The sequence below is a fragment of the Sphaerodactylus townsendi genome, linkage group LG16, assembly GCF_021028975.2.
Source record: "Sphaerodactylus townsendi isolate TG3544 linkage group LG16, MPM_Stown_v2.3, whole genome shotgun sequence".
In the NCBI taxonomy this organism is placed as follows: domain Eukaryota; kingdom Metazoa; phylum Chordata; class Lepidosauria; order Squamata; family Sphaerodactylidae; genus Sphaerodactylus; species Sphaerodactylus townsendi.
The window spans coordinates 1,639,890-1,658,431 of NC_059440.1; the positions used below are offsets into that span (position 1 = coordinate 1,639,890).

The 18,542-nt window shown below is 47.9% G+C and overlaps 1 protein-coding gene across 1 annotated transcript in view; it reads right to left on the reverse strand.

Annotated features, from left to right (window-relative positions):
* NLK (nemo like kinase) overlaps nucleotides 1–18,542 on the reverse strand; it is a 543,928-nt gene that overhangs the window by 364,110 nt on the left and 161,276 nt on the right. Inside the window, exons 8-9 of the mRNA XM_048518757.1 lie at nucleotides 8,029–8,115; nucleotides 6,147–6,345 (exon numbers count right to left, since the gene is read on the reverse strand). Coding sequence (XP_048374714.1) covers nucleotides 6,147–6,345; nucleotides 8,029–8,115 — 286 coding nt within the window. The remainder of the gene's footprint in view (nucleotides 1–6,146; nucleotides 6,346–8,028; nucleotides 8,116–18,542) is intronic.

Here is an 18,542-nt window from a genome sequence, read left to right on the forward strand (position 1 = left end):
TATGGACTATAATTCCCATCAGCCCCGCCAGCATGGCCAATTGGCCATGCTGGAAGGGGCTGATGGGAATTGTAGTCCATAACGTCTGGAGTGCCAAAGGTTCGCCACCACGGCACTACACCATGCCATCTTGGCTTGTACAGGGTCCTGCACTGAGTCCCTGAGTCCCTGTGCCAGTGTGGCACAGTAGATCAAAGTGTCAGAGACCCAAGTCTGGCACCTCACTCTGCCATGAAAGATTTCTAAGACTGAGATGCAGATTTTGTGTTTTTCTTTTTCTCTGTGGATTATTCTGCATGTGCGGAAGGGGCCTGAGAGAGGGTGAGAAAAGCCCCTCCAAGGTGATGGGTGGCATAGGCCAGGTAGAAACACTGGTGCCCAGAGACCTCTGGAAAGCAGAACCAAAGTCAGAATGGGGATGTTCTGCCACATGGACTACTAAAAGCCAAATGGCTGGATAGTAAGTTCTTGAAACAATAATGGCTAACTGACCCCAGGGGAGATCATAAATTCTCTAGAGATAGTGAAGAAGTCTCTCTTCCATTTTGAAAAGCTCCTTGAATATGCACAAACCATGAAGGACTGTACCTAAACCAGTGGTGGCGAACCTATGGCACGGGTGCCAGAGGTGGCACTCAGAGCCTTCTCTGTGGGCACGCGCAAACAGAGTTTGTCATGTGGGGGGGGAATCACCCCCCCACACACACACATCTAGGCTGGCCTGGGCCGCTGGACTTGATGTGCGTGCACCTCAGCAAGCAGGGAGGTTGGCGGGCCTGGTGCCTGTGCTCTAGGTGGCTGCTGCCGGGGGGGGGGGCAGAGGTGGCAAAGATGCTAGAGAGGCACAGAGTGGCGCATGTGGGACTTGCTGGAGGCTACAGCAGGCTGGCCCCTGCTCGAGGGGGTTATTCAGGTTAAATTGCTGTATTGGCACTTTGCGATAAATAAGTGGGTTTTGGGTTGCACTTTGGGCACTCGGTCTCAAAAAGGTTCGCCATCACTGACCTAAACCATAAGACTCCATCTTGTCCACATGGCAAGGGACAATGGGGAGAAGTTCCAACCCAGAGAACTAAGGAAATGCTAAACTTTAAACACTGCAACTTCAAGTACCGGCATTTCTAGCCTGTCCTATTTAAACAAGTTAGGATAAGTACCAAGTGAGGGGAAAGGGAGAGTATTTTCACCCCTCTTTTTTTCTACCCTTAGTCAGCCTGAATGCTTGAGCAGACCACGTATGCTCTTTGTATTCATTTATTAAACATTCGTATATTCTGAATCAAATCAGAGCCTGATCTCTGGAAACACAAACCTACTTGGTCTTGCTTTCTGAAATACAGCAATGGGGAGGGGCAGCTTCATCTCTGGAGGCTGGAGCACAATCGTATGAAATTGTGAAGCTGCAATAGATTGTCCCTATGCCAATTTTTTGAAGCCTGTCTTCAAAACTAAAACTAGGAGGTCATCTTTTCTTTTAAGACTTACCAGTGCAGTTTTGAGAAGGGCAGCATGCAAGCTCTGATCTCCCAGCTAGCTCCGTCCTAGCCCTTTCGTCAGTATTCTAGCCCCCCCCCGCCAAAACTGAAACGAGCCAATGAGAAGAAGGCTAATTTGCATACAGGCTCTGATAATGCTGGGGGACAGTTTGGAAGCAATATCTTTTTGGAGGGGCAGAAAGGGATGAGGACAAATTACAGATTAGTGATATGCAGATGCCCCGAAGAGCTTGGGGGACTGCAGAATGAAATTGAGACTCACCATAACTATAAAGGTTTGTCAATTGTGGCAACTAAAATACAAAACTGAGTAAGGTTTTTTATGTATAGGAAGAGGCAGACGGGGGGGAGAGACCAGCACGAGAGTGGCAGGCAAGGGGGGGGGGGCACAGGCAAGGGGGGAATGGGCAATTTTTCCGTCTCCCAGGGGGCGCCCAGGTCATTTGTCCCCGGATTTCCTCATGGGAGCTCCACCACTGGGTTTACTGCAAGATTTAATGGCACACCATGAGGTCACACTACTAACCTACAAACTGACACCGCTGCAAAAAGCAGTTTATTAACATGTTTACTAAGCTTTTTGCCTCTTGACAATGTAGCCACACAAGTCAAACAGTTCCCCCTCCGAGAAATTGTTCCAAGACACGCGGAGATTGGAAAAACTACGGCTCAGGAAAGCACATCTACTGTGTTCTCTAACCTTTCTTCTACGCGGCAGAGACACAGGTACTATCCCATCATTTCTTGCAAGCTTGACTTTCTACAAAACACCACAGTACTCACAGTATCTATAAATCATAGGAACGTGATGCTTTTACGTGAGAGAATCCACAAAGACCAAGAAAAAAACTTCTTGTTCTAGACAAGGAGCTATTATTCCTCCATATTAACACCAGCCAAAAAAAGATGAGTGCCTAAGAAATTACTACAAACTCTACCTTCTGTAAAATGGAGAAAGACATTACTATTTTACCACACTAAAAAAAGACAGAAACAAAATTTGGCTACAAATAACAAAAACAATAGTTGAAACCTGAACTGGATACATCAATAACTATCATCAATCTGACTGAGAGGCAATCCCTCTCATGACCTGGCATCCATCTTAGGCCAAAGTTGGAGGAAACTTTGCTGTTACCACCCACCAGAATTCCAGTAGCAACATCATTAAGCTAATGTGGAATCAGCGATTTATCATCTCCCTGAGGAAGAAGTGGAGGAAGTGAGAGGGGAAAGAGTAAGGATTCTGAGAAATGCAAAACTTCCCTCCAGTAACATAACGAGGGAAAAGAGCTACAAGCCACCATCCTCACCTCTGATTCAGAAATCACCATTCTACCACAGCAGACAAAAGTAATGCCACTGCTATCATGAAAACAGAACAATACAGAGAAGACAAATCAGACAAATTGTTGGACCCTACAACATACAAAAAGCTAAAACAGGACCCAACCAACAAAATCATCAGAAAAACCAACACCTTGATTAAGAATTCCTCAATTGATCCAATTATAAGCAAACATCTCTGCAAATCTGAAGCTAATCCTCCTAGACTTTATGGACTCCCAAAAATCCACAAGGGCTCCACTCCACTCTGTGACCCATTGTGAGTGCAATCGGATCCCCCCCAAGTACATATGATTTGGCAAAAATTCCTGGCTGCACAACCACAAACCCATATTGGACTGACTACACATTACATTAAGGACTCTGCCTACTTCTAATTGAAAAACTCAGCAATCTTAAACCTAGCCCCAATGACAAACTGGATCAGCTTTGATGTGGTTTCCTTATTCACCAAGGTCCCTATAGCAGACACCATGGCACTCTACCAACCGGAAATTCTAAAAAGACATCACAGTCTCTGTATGAACATTGCCTCACTACCAGCTACTTCTAGTGGGATAAATGGAATTCTATGAACAGAAAGATGGGGTAGCCATGGGTAGCCCTCTTTAGCCCTGTAATAGCAATTTTTATATGGAACACTTTGAGGAGCAAGCCCTGGAAATAGCACTCAAAAGCTCCACCATCTGGTTCATATGTGGGATGACACATTCACCATTTGGAGCTAATGGAGAAGAAGAACTAAACATGTTCCTGGACCTATATCAACAAGATCCACCCAAACATCCAATTTACTATGGAAAAATAAAATAAGGAAAAAACTGCCATTTCTAGATGTCTTTTAGTCACATCCGCAAAACCAAACCAAATAATTTGGCCATTACAGTGCATAGAAAACCGACACACACAGATAGATATCTACACAAAAACTCCAATCATCATCCAGGACAAAAAAGGAGCACCATAAAAAATTTGGGAGATCGTGCAAACAGAATCTGTGAACCCCACCTCCTTCAAGATGAACTGAATCACCTAAACTGGGCTCTGCAGGCCAATGGTTACTCTACTACAGACATCAGAAGGGCTGCAAGACCAAGAACAAGCCACATGAACAAAGATAAAGAGCCATCTAGAGGGAAACCATACATCAAGGGAACCACTGACCGCATAGGAAAACTGATGAAGAAGCATAACCTACAAACAATCTACAGACCCACTAGAAAATTCAATAAATGCTACGTTCAGCAAAAGATAAGCGGGATCCTCTAGCCACTGCAGGAGTCTACCGCATACCGAACAACATTTCGAACGCTGCATTGAGTATAGAGACTGGCCTAATTTCAGCAAAACTATGGACACTCTCTATAATATATTGGCTCAGGCTATGCTATTGCCAGAGGGGTCTTGCAAGACTTGTCTTGTCTGACATATTTGTTCCCCCGTGGCTTAGATTAGTTTTACGGAAACTATCACATTATGGACTCTCTCAACAACTAATTACCAGCATGAATTATGATAGAACTAGGGATTTTGTTAGAATCATAGATGTCAAGAGGCAACACGACCTGAATAAACTCAAACACCCAATTTTCAGTAAAATAATGCTGAATAAACTTTCAATAATGCCTTATCTTACTTCTTTGTTTAACGTTAACTATCGAAGAGCTCCACAGCTCCAATTGCTGGTAATGCCCTTTCGCCTAACTATACCTCAACGTGGGATTTATAACAAAGTACCAACTGAGGGGCAGAATTTGGTAGTCAGTTGTCAAATAGGAGGTGTTGAAAACTCCGAACATATATTATTTGAATGCTCATACCTTATGATGAGGATAATTTCTGTTGGATGTTTCTTGTCCTTTTGACCAGACAAACACTCCTTTGGCTAAGAAAGAAAAGGTTAAAATACTGTTATCAGATACCAATAAAAATCTAACGTATTCTGTTGCCAAGTTTGCCTGGATATCAAGTAAAATCAGGAAGGCCCGACAGAGCACTACTGGCTCTGCCAGCTAATCCTTATTATTAATTATTATTAGACTGACCTTCCACTCATTATTTTGAGCTGATGTTCTGAGTTCCTGAGGTCTATTATCTGTATTTTGTTAATTGTTTTAATCTGTATATTTGTAATATGTGTAAATTTTATGATTTTAATTCTTTTGGATCTTGCTGGTCAATGACCGTAAATAAACTATGTATGTATGTCTACCGCATACCATGTAGCTGTGGGCAAGTCTACATAGGAACCACCAAACACAGCGCTCAGACACGAATCAAAGAACGCGAAAGGCACTGCAGACTATTTTAGCCAGAAAAATCAGCAATAGCAGAACACTTGATAAACCAACCTGGACACAGAATATTATTTGAAAACACAGAAATTCTGGACCACTCTGACAACCACCACGTCAGATTGCATAGAGAAGCCATTGAAATTCACAAGCACATGGACAATTTCAAGAGAAAGGAAGAAACCATGAAAATGAACAGAATTTGGCTGCCAGTTTTGAAAAACACTAGTCAAGACAGTGACTAATCAGCTCCACACAAACACAGGATGACTATAGACAATCAAAGGGAACAAAGGTCAGACTACTTCTATTCAGATGCCTTACCTATTGACCTTGCTATCGCCATTGTTACTCACATGCTACACTTCATTGTTACTCTCTTGCCAGGCCACTCCTATTCAGATGCCCTCACCTATTGACCTTTACTCATAGGTATATATACTCCACTTGCTTTCCTTTCCTACTATCAGATCCTCTGAAGATGCCAGCCACAGATGCAGGCGAAACGTCAGGAGAGAATGCTGCTAGAACACGGCCATACAGCCTGGAAACCACACAGCACCCCAGTTCCCCCTCCCCTTAAGTGAAATAATTTGTACTTTTGGGATGCCAGTACATAAACACGCAGAGTTATTTAACAGTTGTTAACTATTACAAGTAGTCACTTGTTCAAAGGCAAGGTTTCTGAGGCAATCTGGAGTGGGAATAAATACCCCTACCCAAAATGGTGTTCTTAGAATTACAAGAACAGGAATGAGCAGCACCCCGTTAGTCAAACAGACAAAGATTTCATTTAATAAGAACCTTCATTAATAAAAGGAAAGGTACTTTTCTCACAGATGTCACAATAAAAATGTTCACCCTAAAAATGTGTATTTTGCTTTCCCTGCCTTTTGTTGAATTTTTTAAAAATGGTTTTGCTGAAACAATCTAGCAGCAATATTGGAACAATATCGGAACCCCTATACAACAATTCCAAGATTGAAACACAAAAGCTCACAGTACTGACCTTTAACTTGCCGAACTGAACTGAGGTTCTTTTCAAAAGTATCATCAAATTTGGGATTCGTGATGGGTTCAAAATCACTCGTGTAAACTCTTCCAGTTGAAGTGGAAAAACAACATTTACACATACAGGTGTGATATCGCAAACGCCCTTCGTCAAGATATGGATGAGCCAAGGCATCCTTAGCGGATATTCTTTTTGACTGAAATTTGAAGGAAGAAACACAAGCATGAAATTAAGGACCCCAAGGGAGACGTCTTCACGGCATCCTGTACAAAACTACTGTGTCCGACTGCCATATCCATGAAGAGGAAGTCGGCGCTTGAACAAGCCAGGCTCAGGTTTCCCTGCATCACATTTGGTTTTGCTGCATGCTATTTGACCTGGAAGTATGCTTTATTTATGAAAACATTTTTTTATCCCTTTAAAGGCGCCTAAGGAAGATAATAAAACAACAAAATAAACCAATCAATAGTAATACCACCCCACACTGAACAAAACTTCATTCATGTGAGAAGTTATCAACCCAAGTTATCAAATCTCAGGTAACTTTTGTGAGATTTTGCTCCAGTGCCTGATTTTAGTAAGACCCGTGGGTGCTCTCTGAGCAGAACGTTTGGGTGCAAGTTGGCTCCCTCCTCCATTACGAAATTCCACTGCTTCCCCTTACATGGCATGCTAGCCTCCTGGGGACCTGAGTGATTACAAATATTTCAATTAAACACCTCTTGTGTCCTGGAAGGTCTGAAGGACTGGAGGAAGAAGAAAGGCTGAGTCTCAACTCCCGCAACTCTTATAGGTGGGCCTTTCTTTTACTGCTAAAATGAAGGATGTTCAAGGAGATTGCTCTCAAGATGACAGCCCACCAGAAAGCAAGATGCGATGAAATGCCAAGAATAAAGCTACCTTGCCATGGGCAGAACTTAACAGCGAAATGCAAAAAGATCCCTACAGTCTTCTACTGCCTGAGCAAAAAAGAATACTAGATATCAACAGCTTCCGATGGGAGAAGGTCCCATCCCGTCCCGTCCCTCTCAAGGGCTGCCACCTGCATCAAGGGCGCTCCTAGCTGGGAAGGGCAGAAGGGATCCTTACAAGGCCATTTTTTTTTGCACACATGAAGCCCATAACATTAATGGAAGTAAGCAGGAACACTGCAGTTAACTATTTAATAAGCGTTGGAGGGACTTCAGAGGATGTATTTTTAGAGAAGCAGAAGAAGAGTTTGGATCTATACCCTGCCTTTCTCTCCTGTAAGGAAACTCAAGGAGGCTGACAAACTGCTTTTCCTTCCTCTCCCCACAACAGACACGTTGTGAGGCAGGTGGGGCTGGGAGAGTTCCCAGAGAACTGTGACTAGCCCGAGGTCACCCAGCAGGAATGTAGGAGTGCAGGAACACATCTGGTTCACCAGATAAGCCTCTGCCACTCAGGTGAAGGAGTGGGGAATCAAACCTGGTTCTCCAGATTTGAGTCCACCTGCTCTAGACCATACACCATGCTGGCTCTGTTCTCTCCACATATGCACCAAAAATGGGAGAAGTCCTCTTTTTTGCTCTATAATTTGGGATGAACTAAAAGCCCGCAGCCCTCCCTCTGCGCCCAGAATCAGTATCTTGACCAACAGCCAAAGACTTCATCCCTCAGCTCCTGGGGGACACAAAAGAAGCAACTCTACATAATGTTTCCTCCTGTCTATCTGGCGTGATTTCCATCCTATACTTTTTTTCTCTATTGTTGGTAACTGTTAACCAGGGCAGTTTGCAGTGGATAGTGGAGCAGACAGAAGAAACCTTTTGGGTCTTGCTTGGTAACGGATGCATATATTTCTTTCAACTTCCACCTCTGTTTTAAATGTAAAAAGGGTAAGCGAAAACAGACTCACTGGATCAAAGACCAACATCCTACAGAGGAGATGAACAGCTTCATGTGTAGCTTGGCTAGATAATGTATACAGGACAGGGAGGGATGGCTGTGGGAAAGAAGAAAAGAAACACTCAGGGTTTTTGCAACACACTGCGCTCGACACCGGCAGCCACCTCTAGATCACACACACACCCCCCGCCACCCACATACACACCATGTTTCAAGTTATCATACATGCATTGTACAAACAACTGTGCCTCTCTCAGCACCCGGCATCTCCCCACTAGCTTAGACTGCACAGGACCTTAAGAATGAAAGATCCCTGCTGGATCAGGCCATGGATCCCTCCCGTTCATCCCGCCATTCCTCTCACTTGCAAACCAGATGCCCTAGAACACAGGTGTCAAACTCGCGCCCTCCAGATTTTATGGACTACAGTTCCCATCATCCCCTGCTGGCATAACATCTGGAGGGGCGTGAGTTTGACACCTATGCCCTAGAATGTCCACAAGCAGCCCCCCCCCCAATCCCTCTCCCAGCAACTGGCTTACAGCTAACCTTTTCCTCCTTCAAGAATGTGTCTAATCCCCTCTTAAAGTCATAGCATCAAATGGCCATTACTACATCCTGAGGCAATGAGTTCTGCACTGAACATCTTTAAAAACAGAAAAGCAGGGTGCCAGTTTTCAACCAACCCTTTAGCCAAGAGCCCCGGGGCCCCCACAGACCTGCCGTGGCCCAGCTGCAATGACGGCTGCTTTTGTCTCTGGGTGGATCTCTGAAAATGCTGGCATGACGCATTAAAGCCCCCACCCACGGGAGCCTGTTCACCCTCCAAGAGCTTTGGGCACCCGTGCAAGCTCAAATGAGGCTGGAGGTCTGCAGGTGGAGGCCACAGAGCGGTGTGTGTGTCCTCCCCACCTCCATGGTGGACCTCGCTGGCTGCCACATGAAGCTCTCGCTCCTGGCATCTTAGAGATCTGTCAAGACTTTTTTTTAACATCATGGAAGACTTTATTTTTTCATATCTCTGCCAAGACGCTGTCTTAACCTGCACTGCTCGTTGGCTCTCTCTTGCTGCTGGTGACTGTTTTTGTCTGCTTTCATTGGCTCTGGGCGTTCTATCTGTTTTAAATTCTGAAACCCGCTGCTGCTGTTGCTTTGAATTGCTGCCGGCTCCTGGATACAGTTGAGCTAATTTATCAATTTTTTTAATTACTTGCTTATTGCAACTTTTTGTTGCCTGCCAATCACCTGGATTCAGGGCAAGAGGCAAAAAAGAGAAAGGCTGAGCACGACGCCTCGTAACCCTGAGTGAAGATCACAAGGTCAGTGGCTGAGCTGCGGGGGGGGGGGGGGGGGGGGGAGGGGACGTGTGCCCCAGGCGCGATGGAGACAGACGGCACGGGGGCATGTTTTGCCGGGTGTCCTCTCCCTCCTTCCCAGCACTGAGCCTCCAATGACCAGTGCAGCTGCACGCCGGGCTGTGGAGGGTCCTTCCTGGAAGGCAGTCAGCGCGCAGCCCGCGTGGTGGGCCAGGGAGGGAGGGAGGGGGCACGCTGGGGCCCTGGCCTGGCTGTGGGAGGCGCACGAGATGTGGCCCAACACTGGCAATGAGGCGAGGGGAGCGGAGCAGGGCAGCCCGTGCTTCTGTGGCTCCTTGAAGGGAAAGCTGGCCTCCTCCTGGGTGGGGTTAGTGCCAATGAGTGGGTGCTCGGCAGTGGGGAGAACAGGCTCTCCTCCGGGCACGCAGGGAGAGGGGAAGGGCCGGGGATATGCTGAGGAACTTGCTGGGGAACCTGAGCTCTAAGATGGTCCTGCCAGTCCACATTCCACTTGGGGATGGTGAAGGATACGGAGTATATTCCTTGTCCCCTTTCTGCAGTTGGGATAGGTTCTATGGCCGTGGTGGCGAACCTTTGGTACTCCAGATGTTATGGACTACAATTCCCATCAGCCCCTGCCAGCATGGCCAATTGGGAATTGTAGTCCATAACATCTGGAGTGCCAAAGGTTCGCCACCACTGTTCTATGGCCTCTATCTTTAGTAGATGCTGAACCACAGTGTGAGTTCCCAGTAGCTTTTTTGGACATCTGGGGCCAGGAACAAGAGGATGCGTTGAGGTGGAACCCTGGCCAACTCTAGATAGTACTCTCTGTTAACTATTTCTAGTGCCCGGGTGCACCCACATCCAAAGGTCCTGAAAGAGGAGGAGGAGGGCTTGGCGGTGGTTGTGCGAGCAGCAGGCTGGGTAGTGGGAGCCCCAGGCTTCGCTTCTTTCACGGCATTTGCGCCACCCTGTGCACTAGAGGGTGCGGGGATCTGGTGGGAGCAGCTCCCCACTGACACCTGTTTGGCACCCTCTCCTGGTTCCATGCGGGCTCTTCCATCTTCCGCAGGGCTCTGGCTCTGGCTATTGACTGACTTTCATCACTGGCAAAACAACTGCAGCCCCACTGGTGAGAGCATTGGTGAGCTGTGCCCGAAGAACTCCGGTGGGCCTAGCCGTCCCCCCCCCACCCTTGTGGTTTGGTTTTATCTATAGCTTGAGGGGTAGTGTAGTGTAGGTTAGGTTATTGGCTGTAGCTGTAAGTTTTAGGTTAGTGGGTAGGAATTTGTGTTAATCACTGATTAGCTTGTGTTAGCTAGGAAGTAAGCAGTTGTGGATGTAATCTATTTGTGCTCAGTCTTGCTTGTAAAGGATTAGTTGGTTTGGTAGTTAGTGGTTAGGCTGGACTTGCTGGTTAGTGGTTAGGTTAGGTTTGCTAGTGGGCTGGGTGGGGCTGTCTAGTAGTACTATTCTAGTGGGCTTTTAGGTAAGGGGGGGACTGTAGGACTACGGGGGTGCCACTTTTTGGGCTGGGGATTCCAGTATTGGTGGGACGGGGTAAATATGACGGTAGGCGGCGGCCATATGAGAGAAGATGGACGAGATGCGGTTTTGCTCACCCATCTTCTGACCTCCGACCGACCCCGAGAAACGAAGGTGGTTGGGTTCAGCAGTTCCCTGTTTCGTCTTTGGTGTTGATAAACGGCAGGTCGACAAACAACCAGACTGCGACGCGCCGGGATTTTCTCGGGGCCCAGCAGACTGATTTGGCCTGCATTGCCGAAACCTGGGTGTGAGAGGGCGAGACTGTCGCCTTGGGCGAGGTCATGCCACAGGGTTTCACATGCCTCCACCAATCGCGAACACAGGGCCGGGGGGGTGGGGGGGGGTGGAGTAGCTATGTTCATCCGTGATTCTATCTCCTTCAGGGCTGTCCCTGTCCCAGGGATCACCGGTATGGAGTGTGTCGGTGTGGAGTGGTTAGCTGTAGAGAGGCTGTCTGTCCTCTTGGTGTACTGGTTGCCTAGCGCACTGAGGGACAGCCTGCCACAGCTGCTGGAGGTGGTGGCCGACTGGGTGTTGCGCTTTCCCAGACTTATTGTCTTGGGTGACTTCAATGTCCATGTTGACACCGCCTCATGTGCAGTGGCTGCGGACCTGGTGTCATCCATGGCGACGCTGGGCCTCTCCTTGGTAAATTCTGGCGCCACCCATGAGGCCGGTCACACTTTGGATTTGGTCTTTGGTTCAAGGGTTGATATGGTCGTATCCTCTATTGATAGAGTGCCGTGGTCCGACCATTATGCCCTAAAGGTACGGATGGACTTGCTGCACCAACTCTGTCTAGGCGACGGGCTGATTTATGCCCGCCCACGGAGACATTTTGGATCCTATTGGATTCCTGAATGCTCTGCGGGATCCTGAACCCACCGGCACCCTCGATGAGCAGGTGGAGGACTGGAACTCCCGGGTCTCCTATGCCATCGAGGCTGTTGCTTCCAGGAGACATCTGCATCCCTGCACGTGGCTGGCCCCTTGGTATACTAGGGAGCTGCGCTGTATGAAGCGGGAGCTCAGGCGTCTAGAGTGAGTGTGGAGGAAATCTTGTGATGAAGCTGCGCAAACATCTTATAGGACGTTTATGAAGGCCTATGAGATGGCGATGAAGGAGACAAAGAGAGCTTTCTTTTCGTCCTCTCTCGCATCTGCTAGCTCTCGCCCAGCGCAATTATTTCGTATTATTTGGTCTCTTACCTTAATACCTGAGGCATCCACAAATTCTCAATTGGCTGTGAGGCCTTTATGAGCTTCTTTGCAGATAAAGTGATTGCACTCTGCCAGGATCTTCCCACCACCTTGGACACAATTAGCGAACTGGAGGCCCCATTGCCGTCTTCTGGCCCTTGCTTGGCCCAGTTCTCTCTGCTCTCCGAAGCTGCTGTTGACAGGGCCCTGGCTGCTGTTAGACCTACTACCTGTTCTCTGGATCCATGCCCCTCATGGCTTATTAAAACATGTGGAGTGGAGCTACGACCTCATCTGTTGAACATCATCAATAGCTCCCTTGAACAAGGAGTTTTTCCTGATGGGTTGAAGGAGGCGGTGGTCCACCCACTCTTGAAAAGACCATCGTTAGATCCTGGAGATCTGGCCAATTACCGTCCCATCTCAAATCTTTTGTTTCTGGGGAAGGTAATTGAGAGAGTGGTGTTGGAACAGCTTCAGGGCTTTCTGGAGGACACATCAGCTTTTGATCCCTTCCAGTCCAGCTTCTGTGCTGGGAATGGGACAGAGGCGGTTCTCGTCGCCATCACAGATACGCTCCGTATGCAGCTTGACCGAGGTGGATCAGGGCTGCTGGTATTGCTAGATCTTACTGCAGCATTTGATGTGGTCGACCATGATCTTTTGGCCCACTGCCTGGCTGTTTCCGAGGTATGGGGCACTGTCCTTCAGTGGATTGTCTTGTTTCTCCAGGACCGGAGTCAGCAAGTGTGGTGCGGGGCTCAACCCTCCTGGAAGTGCCCGCTTTATTGCGGTGTACCCCAGGGGGCACTGCTATCCCCGCTGTTATTTAACATCTATATGCAACCCCTTGCTCAGCTGGTACGAAGGTTTGGGCTGATCTGTCATCAATATGCAGATGACACTCAGCTCATTCTGTTGATGGAGGGGGGAACGGTTGCTGCCCCTGCAGCTCTACAGCATTGTTTGGAGGCGGTCACTGGTTAGTTGCAGCAGAGCAGGTTGAAGCTGAATCCATTGAAGATGGAGATCCTCTGGCTGGGCTGCAGAGGGGGAGTTGGGGACTTTCAGCAGCCGGTGTGGGAGGGGGTCTCATTGGCACCGACCTCCTCCGCTCGCAGCCTGGGGGTCTACCTGGATTTGTCTCTTACAATGGAGGCCCAGGTGGCCAATGTAACCCGAGTTGCGTTCTTCCATCTTCGTCAGGCCCGAGAGCTGGCCCCCTACCTCTCCCAAGCAGACTTGGTCACTGTGATCCATGCAACGGTCACCTCCAGGTTAGACTATTGTAACTCGCTCTACGCGGACCTTCCCTTGCGCCTGATTCAGAAATTGAAACTGGTCCAAAACGCGGCGGCTCATCTGCTCACAGAAGGTGCCTTCAGAGACCATATCTTGCCTGTGTTGCATAGCCTGCATTGGCTTCCAGTTGAGTTCTGAGTCATCTTCAAGGTGTTGGTGCTAACCTTCAAGGCTTTACGTGGCTTGGGACCTTCGTACCTTCGGGACCGTCTTACCCAGCCTGTCCCAGCTCAGTCTCTGCACTCAGCAGAGGCCAATTTGCTGGTTGTCCGTGGCCCCCTTATGATGCGGCCCTGGCCCTGGCCTGGTGGAACAGCCTCCCTCCATCTGTCCGGGCCCTACGGGGTCTCGGGGAGTTCCACAGGCCTGTAAGGGCCTGTTCCGCCAGGCTTTCAGGAAGGGGCGGCTGCTGAGGGTGCCCCCTGCCCCCTGCCTCCTACCCCCTTCCCCTTGTTCTTTGTCTTTTATGTACGTGGCCCGTTTTAGTGAGGGGCCTCTTGGGTTCTCTGGGAGGGTTTAGTTTTAGTTCTCGGATGCTGGTTTTGCACATTGTAATGCTGTAATGCTGTTTTAATGGTTTAGTAATGACACAGACCCTTCGGGGATCGGGTGGTATATAAATTTAAGAAATAAATAAATAAATAAATAAATAAATAAATCATATTTGAATTAGTTTTAATTTATGCCCTTTGTGTTTATGTTCATCTTGTACACTGCCCTGAAACCTTCGGGGGAGGGCGGTATATAAATCCAATCTATATATATATATAAAGCTAACCGTGCATTTGTTCCTCACGCCCTAACGCGGAAATGGCTGGATGGATCGCCCCCAAATTTTGCCACACTGCCGGTGTTCATTCTGAGCAGGTGTCTGGACCATCACCGGGCTCCCAGGTCACACCGGAGCCCAGTAAAACTCATGTTTAGGGAAAGCCATGGCGGACCAATGAGGGGCAGCCGTATCGCAGGGGCGGACCAATGAGGGGCCGCTGTATTGCAAGGGGATGTGTCTTGCCCGCCTTCACCTCGCCGTGCGCGCTCCCGCTGGCCAAGCCACCCTGCTGCGGAGCATTCAAAGCAAAGGCTCAGGAAACCGCCGGTCATCCTCTCCCCTTCCTTCTCCCTTCCGTGCCGCACTCACCACCGTCAGCACGCCGGGACAAAGCCATCGAAAATAACCGGGACAGGAAGAAGGAGCTGCTTGGAACAGCCGGTACGCCATTCCCCTTCCTCCTCCCTTCCCTTCCTAACCCCCGCCCCGCCGGAAAGCCACAGCAAAGAGTGGCTGGGTCTGCTAGTAATAAACAAACAAACAAATAAAATCTGCCTCCCACAGGTGGACTGGACCTGGGGTAAGGTCCTTGGAGGACTTATCTCCCTTGTGGTCAAAAGGTCTGTTGTTGCTCTTGGGGTGATGAAAGGACCTATTGCCACTCTTCCACGGTTGGTTTTTGTTGTCTCTCTGGTTTCTGGGAAGGGTTGGTGGGGATCTACATCAAAACACTCCCAAAGATCTGCGGTTGTTGCGGGACATGTATTTGGGCATCACTTTCTTCTTGTCTTTGGTCTTGACCAAGACTTTATTCAAGGACTTACTGAGCAACACATCACCTTCCAAAGGGATGGGCAGCAACAAAGGTCTTAAGGTCCGCCTGCCATGCCCTTAGTCAAAGGTTGCATCTGGCTGCCACTGCACATGACATGCAGGACAACAGCACCCAGGGTGGCATTTCTGCAGTGAATGACATCTAGGGTGGCATCTGAAACAATTAACGAAGCTTGAGAATTCTGTTTTGGCCTTCGATCAGGCCCCTTTTGCTCTCTGGAATCAGTTGCGGTAGTCTCCTGGTCCGCACTATTGCTGTGGCAGCTGCAGCTGAAGCCTTAATGACCATGGAAGTGGCTTCATGCAATGTCCTTAGAGAGAAATCAGATCTTTTGTCCAGGGAATCCTTGACGAAGCCTCCTCCGCCCCGGCCCTTATTGAAGCGCTGCCCCCAGGGCATCCACGAGAAGAACCTGTAAAAGCTGATTAGCAAATGCAGGTGAGGCATAAAGCTTCTTGACAAATGAGAGGAAAATGTTGTTCCCTGTGGGTTTAACCTATTCTTTCTTAACCTGATGTTTTTAAAAAGATGGGGAATGGGAAGGCTTCCTCTTGGGTCTCAGATATAGGAAAGAACTCCTTGTCTATGTCTACCCCGGACGTTTTCCTGACTATTGGCATTTTCCTCCCTGGGGCTTCCCGAAGGTCAAGGGCTGAAAGGGTCTTGGACAACAAATAGAAGAAGTCCTCCCGATTAAAACATCTCAAGGGGGGGATGCTTCATCCGGGGGGGGGGGGGATTCCTGTCTGCCTCTTCCTCCCTCCTGCTTGTAGAGAAGGAATCCTGATCCCAGGCGCAGCATAATCTGTAGGCATCCTCTCCTGCCTTCCTGGCCACCTTTGTTGGGCCACCCCCCCCCCCCCCCCCGGACTGTTGCTGAGTTTGGGAACACTGCAGGCAATGGTGGCTAGGACGACACAGATTTTCCCTTCCCTGGCCAGGTTGAGACATTTCAGCGACAGTTTTTTTAAAATAAACTGAACTATCTTGGGTGAGAGAGCCAATTGGACATCAGCCACTGGATTACTCATGAGGAGACTGTCATCTCTCTTCTCACTCTCTTCCTCCGAATCTGTCCCCTCTCTGCCACTGGGGGCCACTGTCTCCACGGAGCACAGCTGCTTCTTTGCATCGTTGCCTCTGGATGTGCCAGTCCAGTTGGCTCCCAGGCAGAAGGCAGCTTGCTGCTGGGTGTCCTGCCCGAACAGAGCTGCAGCAGTTGCGCCAGGGTTTCTGAGTTCGCCCTCGGCCATGAATGCGCCTCCTGCATTCTTCCATGCTATTTTCAAAGGTGCGCCATTTGTTTCCTCTCAAGCAACCAGGGGAGAGAGGAGGGAAAGGGAACTGTGTCCCTCTGACTCTTCAGATAGAGAAGTCAGGAAAAAGCAGTGAGGGAAGTACAACAGAAAACTAAGGGGGAATTTAAAGCAAAGGAAAAGTAGGTCAAAAGACAGAAGTAAGGCAAAGAAACAGGGAGCCTACGCTAGATACCTTTTCCCCTTTCCTAAGCAGAACGAGCAATGGAGAGGGCAACTCCCACTAGGAACAGGATTAGAAGGAAAAAAGTTGTTCCTGCCTTCCTGTACCAAGGGGTGGGAACCACCCACTCAAGATGTCCCCTTGTCACAAGAGAGAACATCTGGTGCTGAAGGCAGATACTTGCACACAGCATGAGTGAGACAAACTCAGTGACTTCAGTTGGTTCTGGTGGGTTTTCTGGGCTGTGTGGCCGTGGTCTGGTGGATCTTGTTCCTAACATTTCGCCTGCATCTGTGGCTGGCATCTTCAGAGGTGTATCACAGAGAAAAGTCTGTACACAGTGTTACATAGTGTTACACAGAGGGAAGTCTGTACACTGTTACACAGTGTGTAACAGACTTCCCTCAGTGATACACCTCTGAAGATGCCAGCCACAGATGCAGGCGAAATGTTAGGAGCAAAATCCACCAGACCATGGCCACACAGCCCAGAAAACCCACCAGAACCAGTTGAATCCGGCCATGAACGCCTTCGACAATTCAGTGACTTCAGTTTCCAAACTTCAAGAAGTCTTATCAAGCAGGTTTTGGGAACACAGGAAATGACCTTGGACTGTACAGCTGGCTGGGATGACGACACCTTATGCTGCCAATCGAAGTACCACCTGGCTGGCGGTTTCATTCCTTTCTACTTGATTTATTGTAGATGGGAAGTAACCATTATTTAAAGAAAGATTTATTTTTGTTCACCAGCAAGCTTCAAATTTGCCACTTTTCTCCTGGTACTTTTAAAAGAAGGCTCTCTCGGGGATATTGTAAGCTCTGTTGCCAGCAAAGAGTTTAATGGCTAAATCTTGGAAACTCTCTCTAAACTACTTCTGCACAAATTTCTGGCTTACTGACTAAACTAGTTGTGAAGCCATGCACAAAGCATACTGAAGAAGACCTGGTAGTAGTATGCTCAGATGGAACTCAACTCCCATTGACCTGGCCACTAGCGTTCTGCCCTTGTTCTTAAGGGGACACCTGAATTTTACTCCATTCTACTCACTTGCAAGAAGTACTCAGACATGGTCAAATCCACATCACTTCCTCTCATCTCTGGCTGATTTCTGCATTCACTTCCTGTCACCAGAACTGGCTTTTCCAGTGTGTTGCTTCAATGTCTGCTCAATAAACGCTACTGATCAATACCTCAGAGTCCATTCGTTGGCTTAGGGTCCGAGACCTGACACTCTCCCCACAACAAACATCTTGTGAGGTACATGGGGCTGAGAGAGTCCTGAGAGAACTGTGACAGTCCCAAGGTCACTCAGCAGGCTTCATGTGGAGGCGCGGGGAAACAAATCTAGTTCACCAAATTAAGAGTCCACCACTTTTAACCACGACAACACACTGGATTCAGTTGCTTTTCATTACAGAGTTAAATATTAAGTTCTGAGACGAGGTACCCCTCCAATGCTAGAACTGTTGCTCCTAGTTCTATGCTTTGGGAAAATATAGCTCTTAAATCCCCTGCCCTTTAAAAATGATATATTTAGTACATACAGAAAACAACCTCTTCCTTTTGATGGGTTGAAAAACTAATCACCAGATGAATGTAAATCTTTAATTCAGCCACCGCACCAACCCACAGTAAAAGGAGCTTTAAAAATATTTTTTATGGCAACCCTAAACAGAAATGAAATTAAAAAATATAACAAAGGTGGCAAGTCTACACATATACATTTATAAATATCTACAAAGATGTCCACACATGACTGTTGTCTGTATGCTATGAGTTCTAATACTGACAGAGTTCTAAAGTCCTCAATCCATTGGATTATGAACGGTGGTAATTTATCTCTCCAGTGTTGTAATATGTCTTTTAGCAACAGTACAGTCAAGTAGGGTCCATTTTAATTGACTATGTCTCCAGGAGACAGAGTATATCAGCACCCTCAAAGTTGGATAAATGGGCCCTAAGCATGTACTTAAGAGACATATCTTGTAAGTTACAATGTCAACAATTAAGCACTCTACATAGTCTTTAAAATATATTAAATACTAGCAGGCCCGGCCACGCGTTGC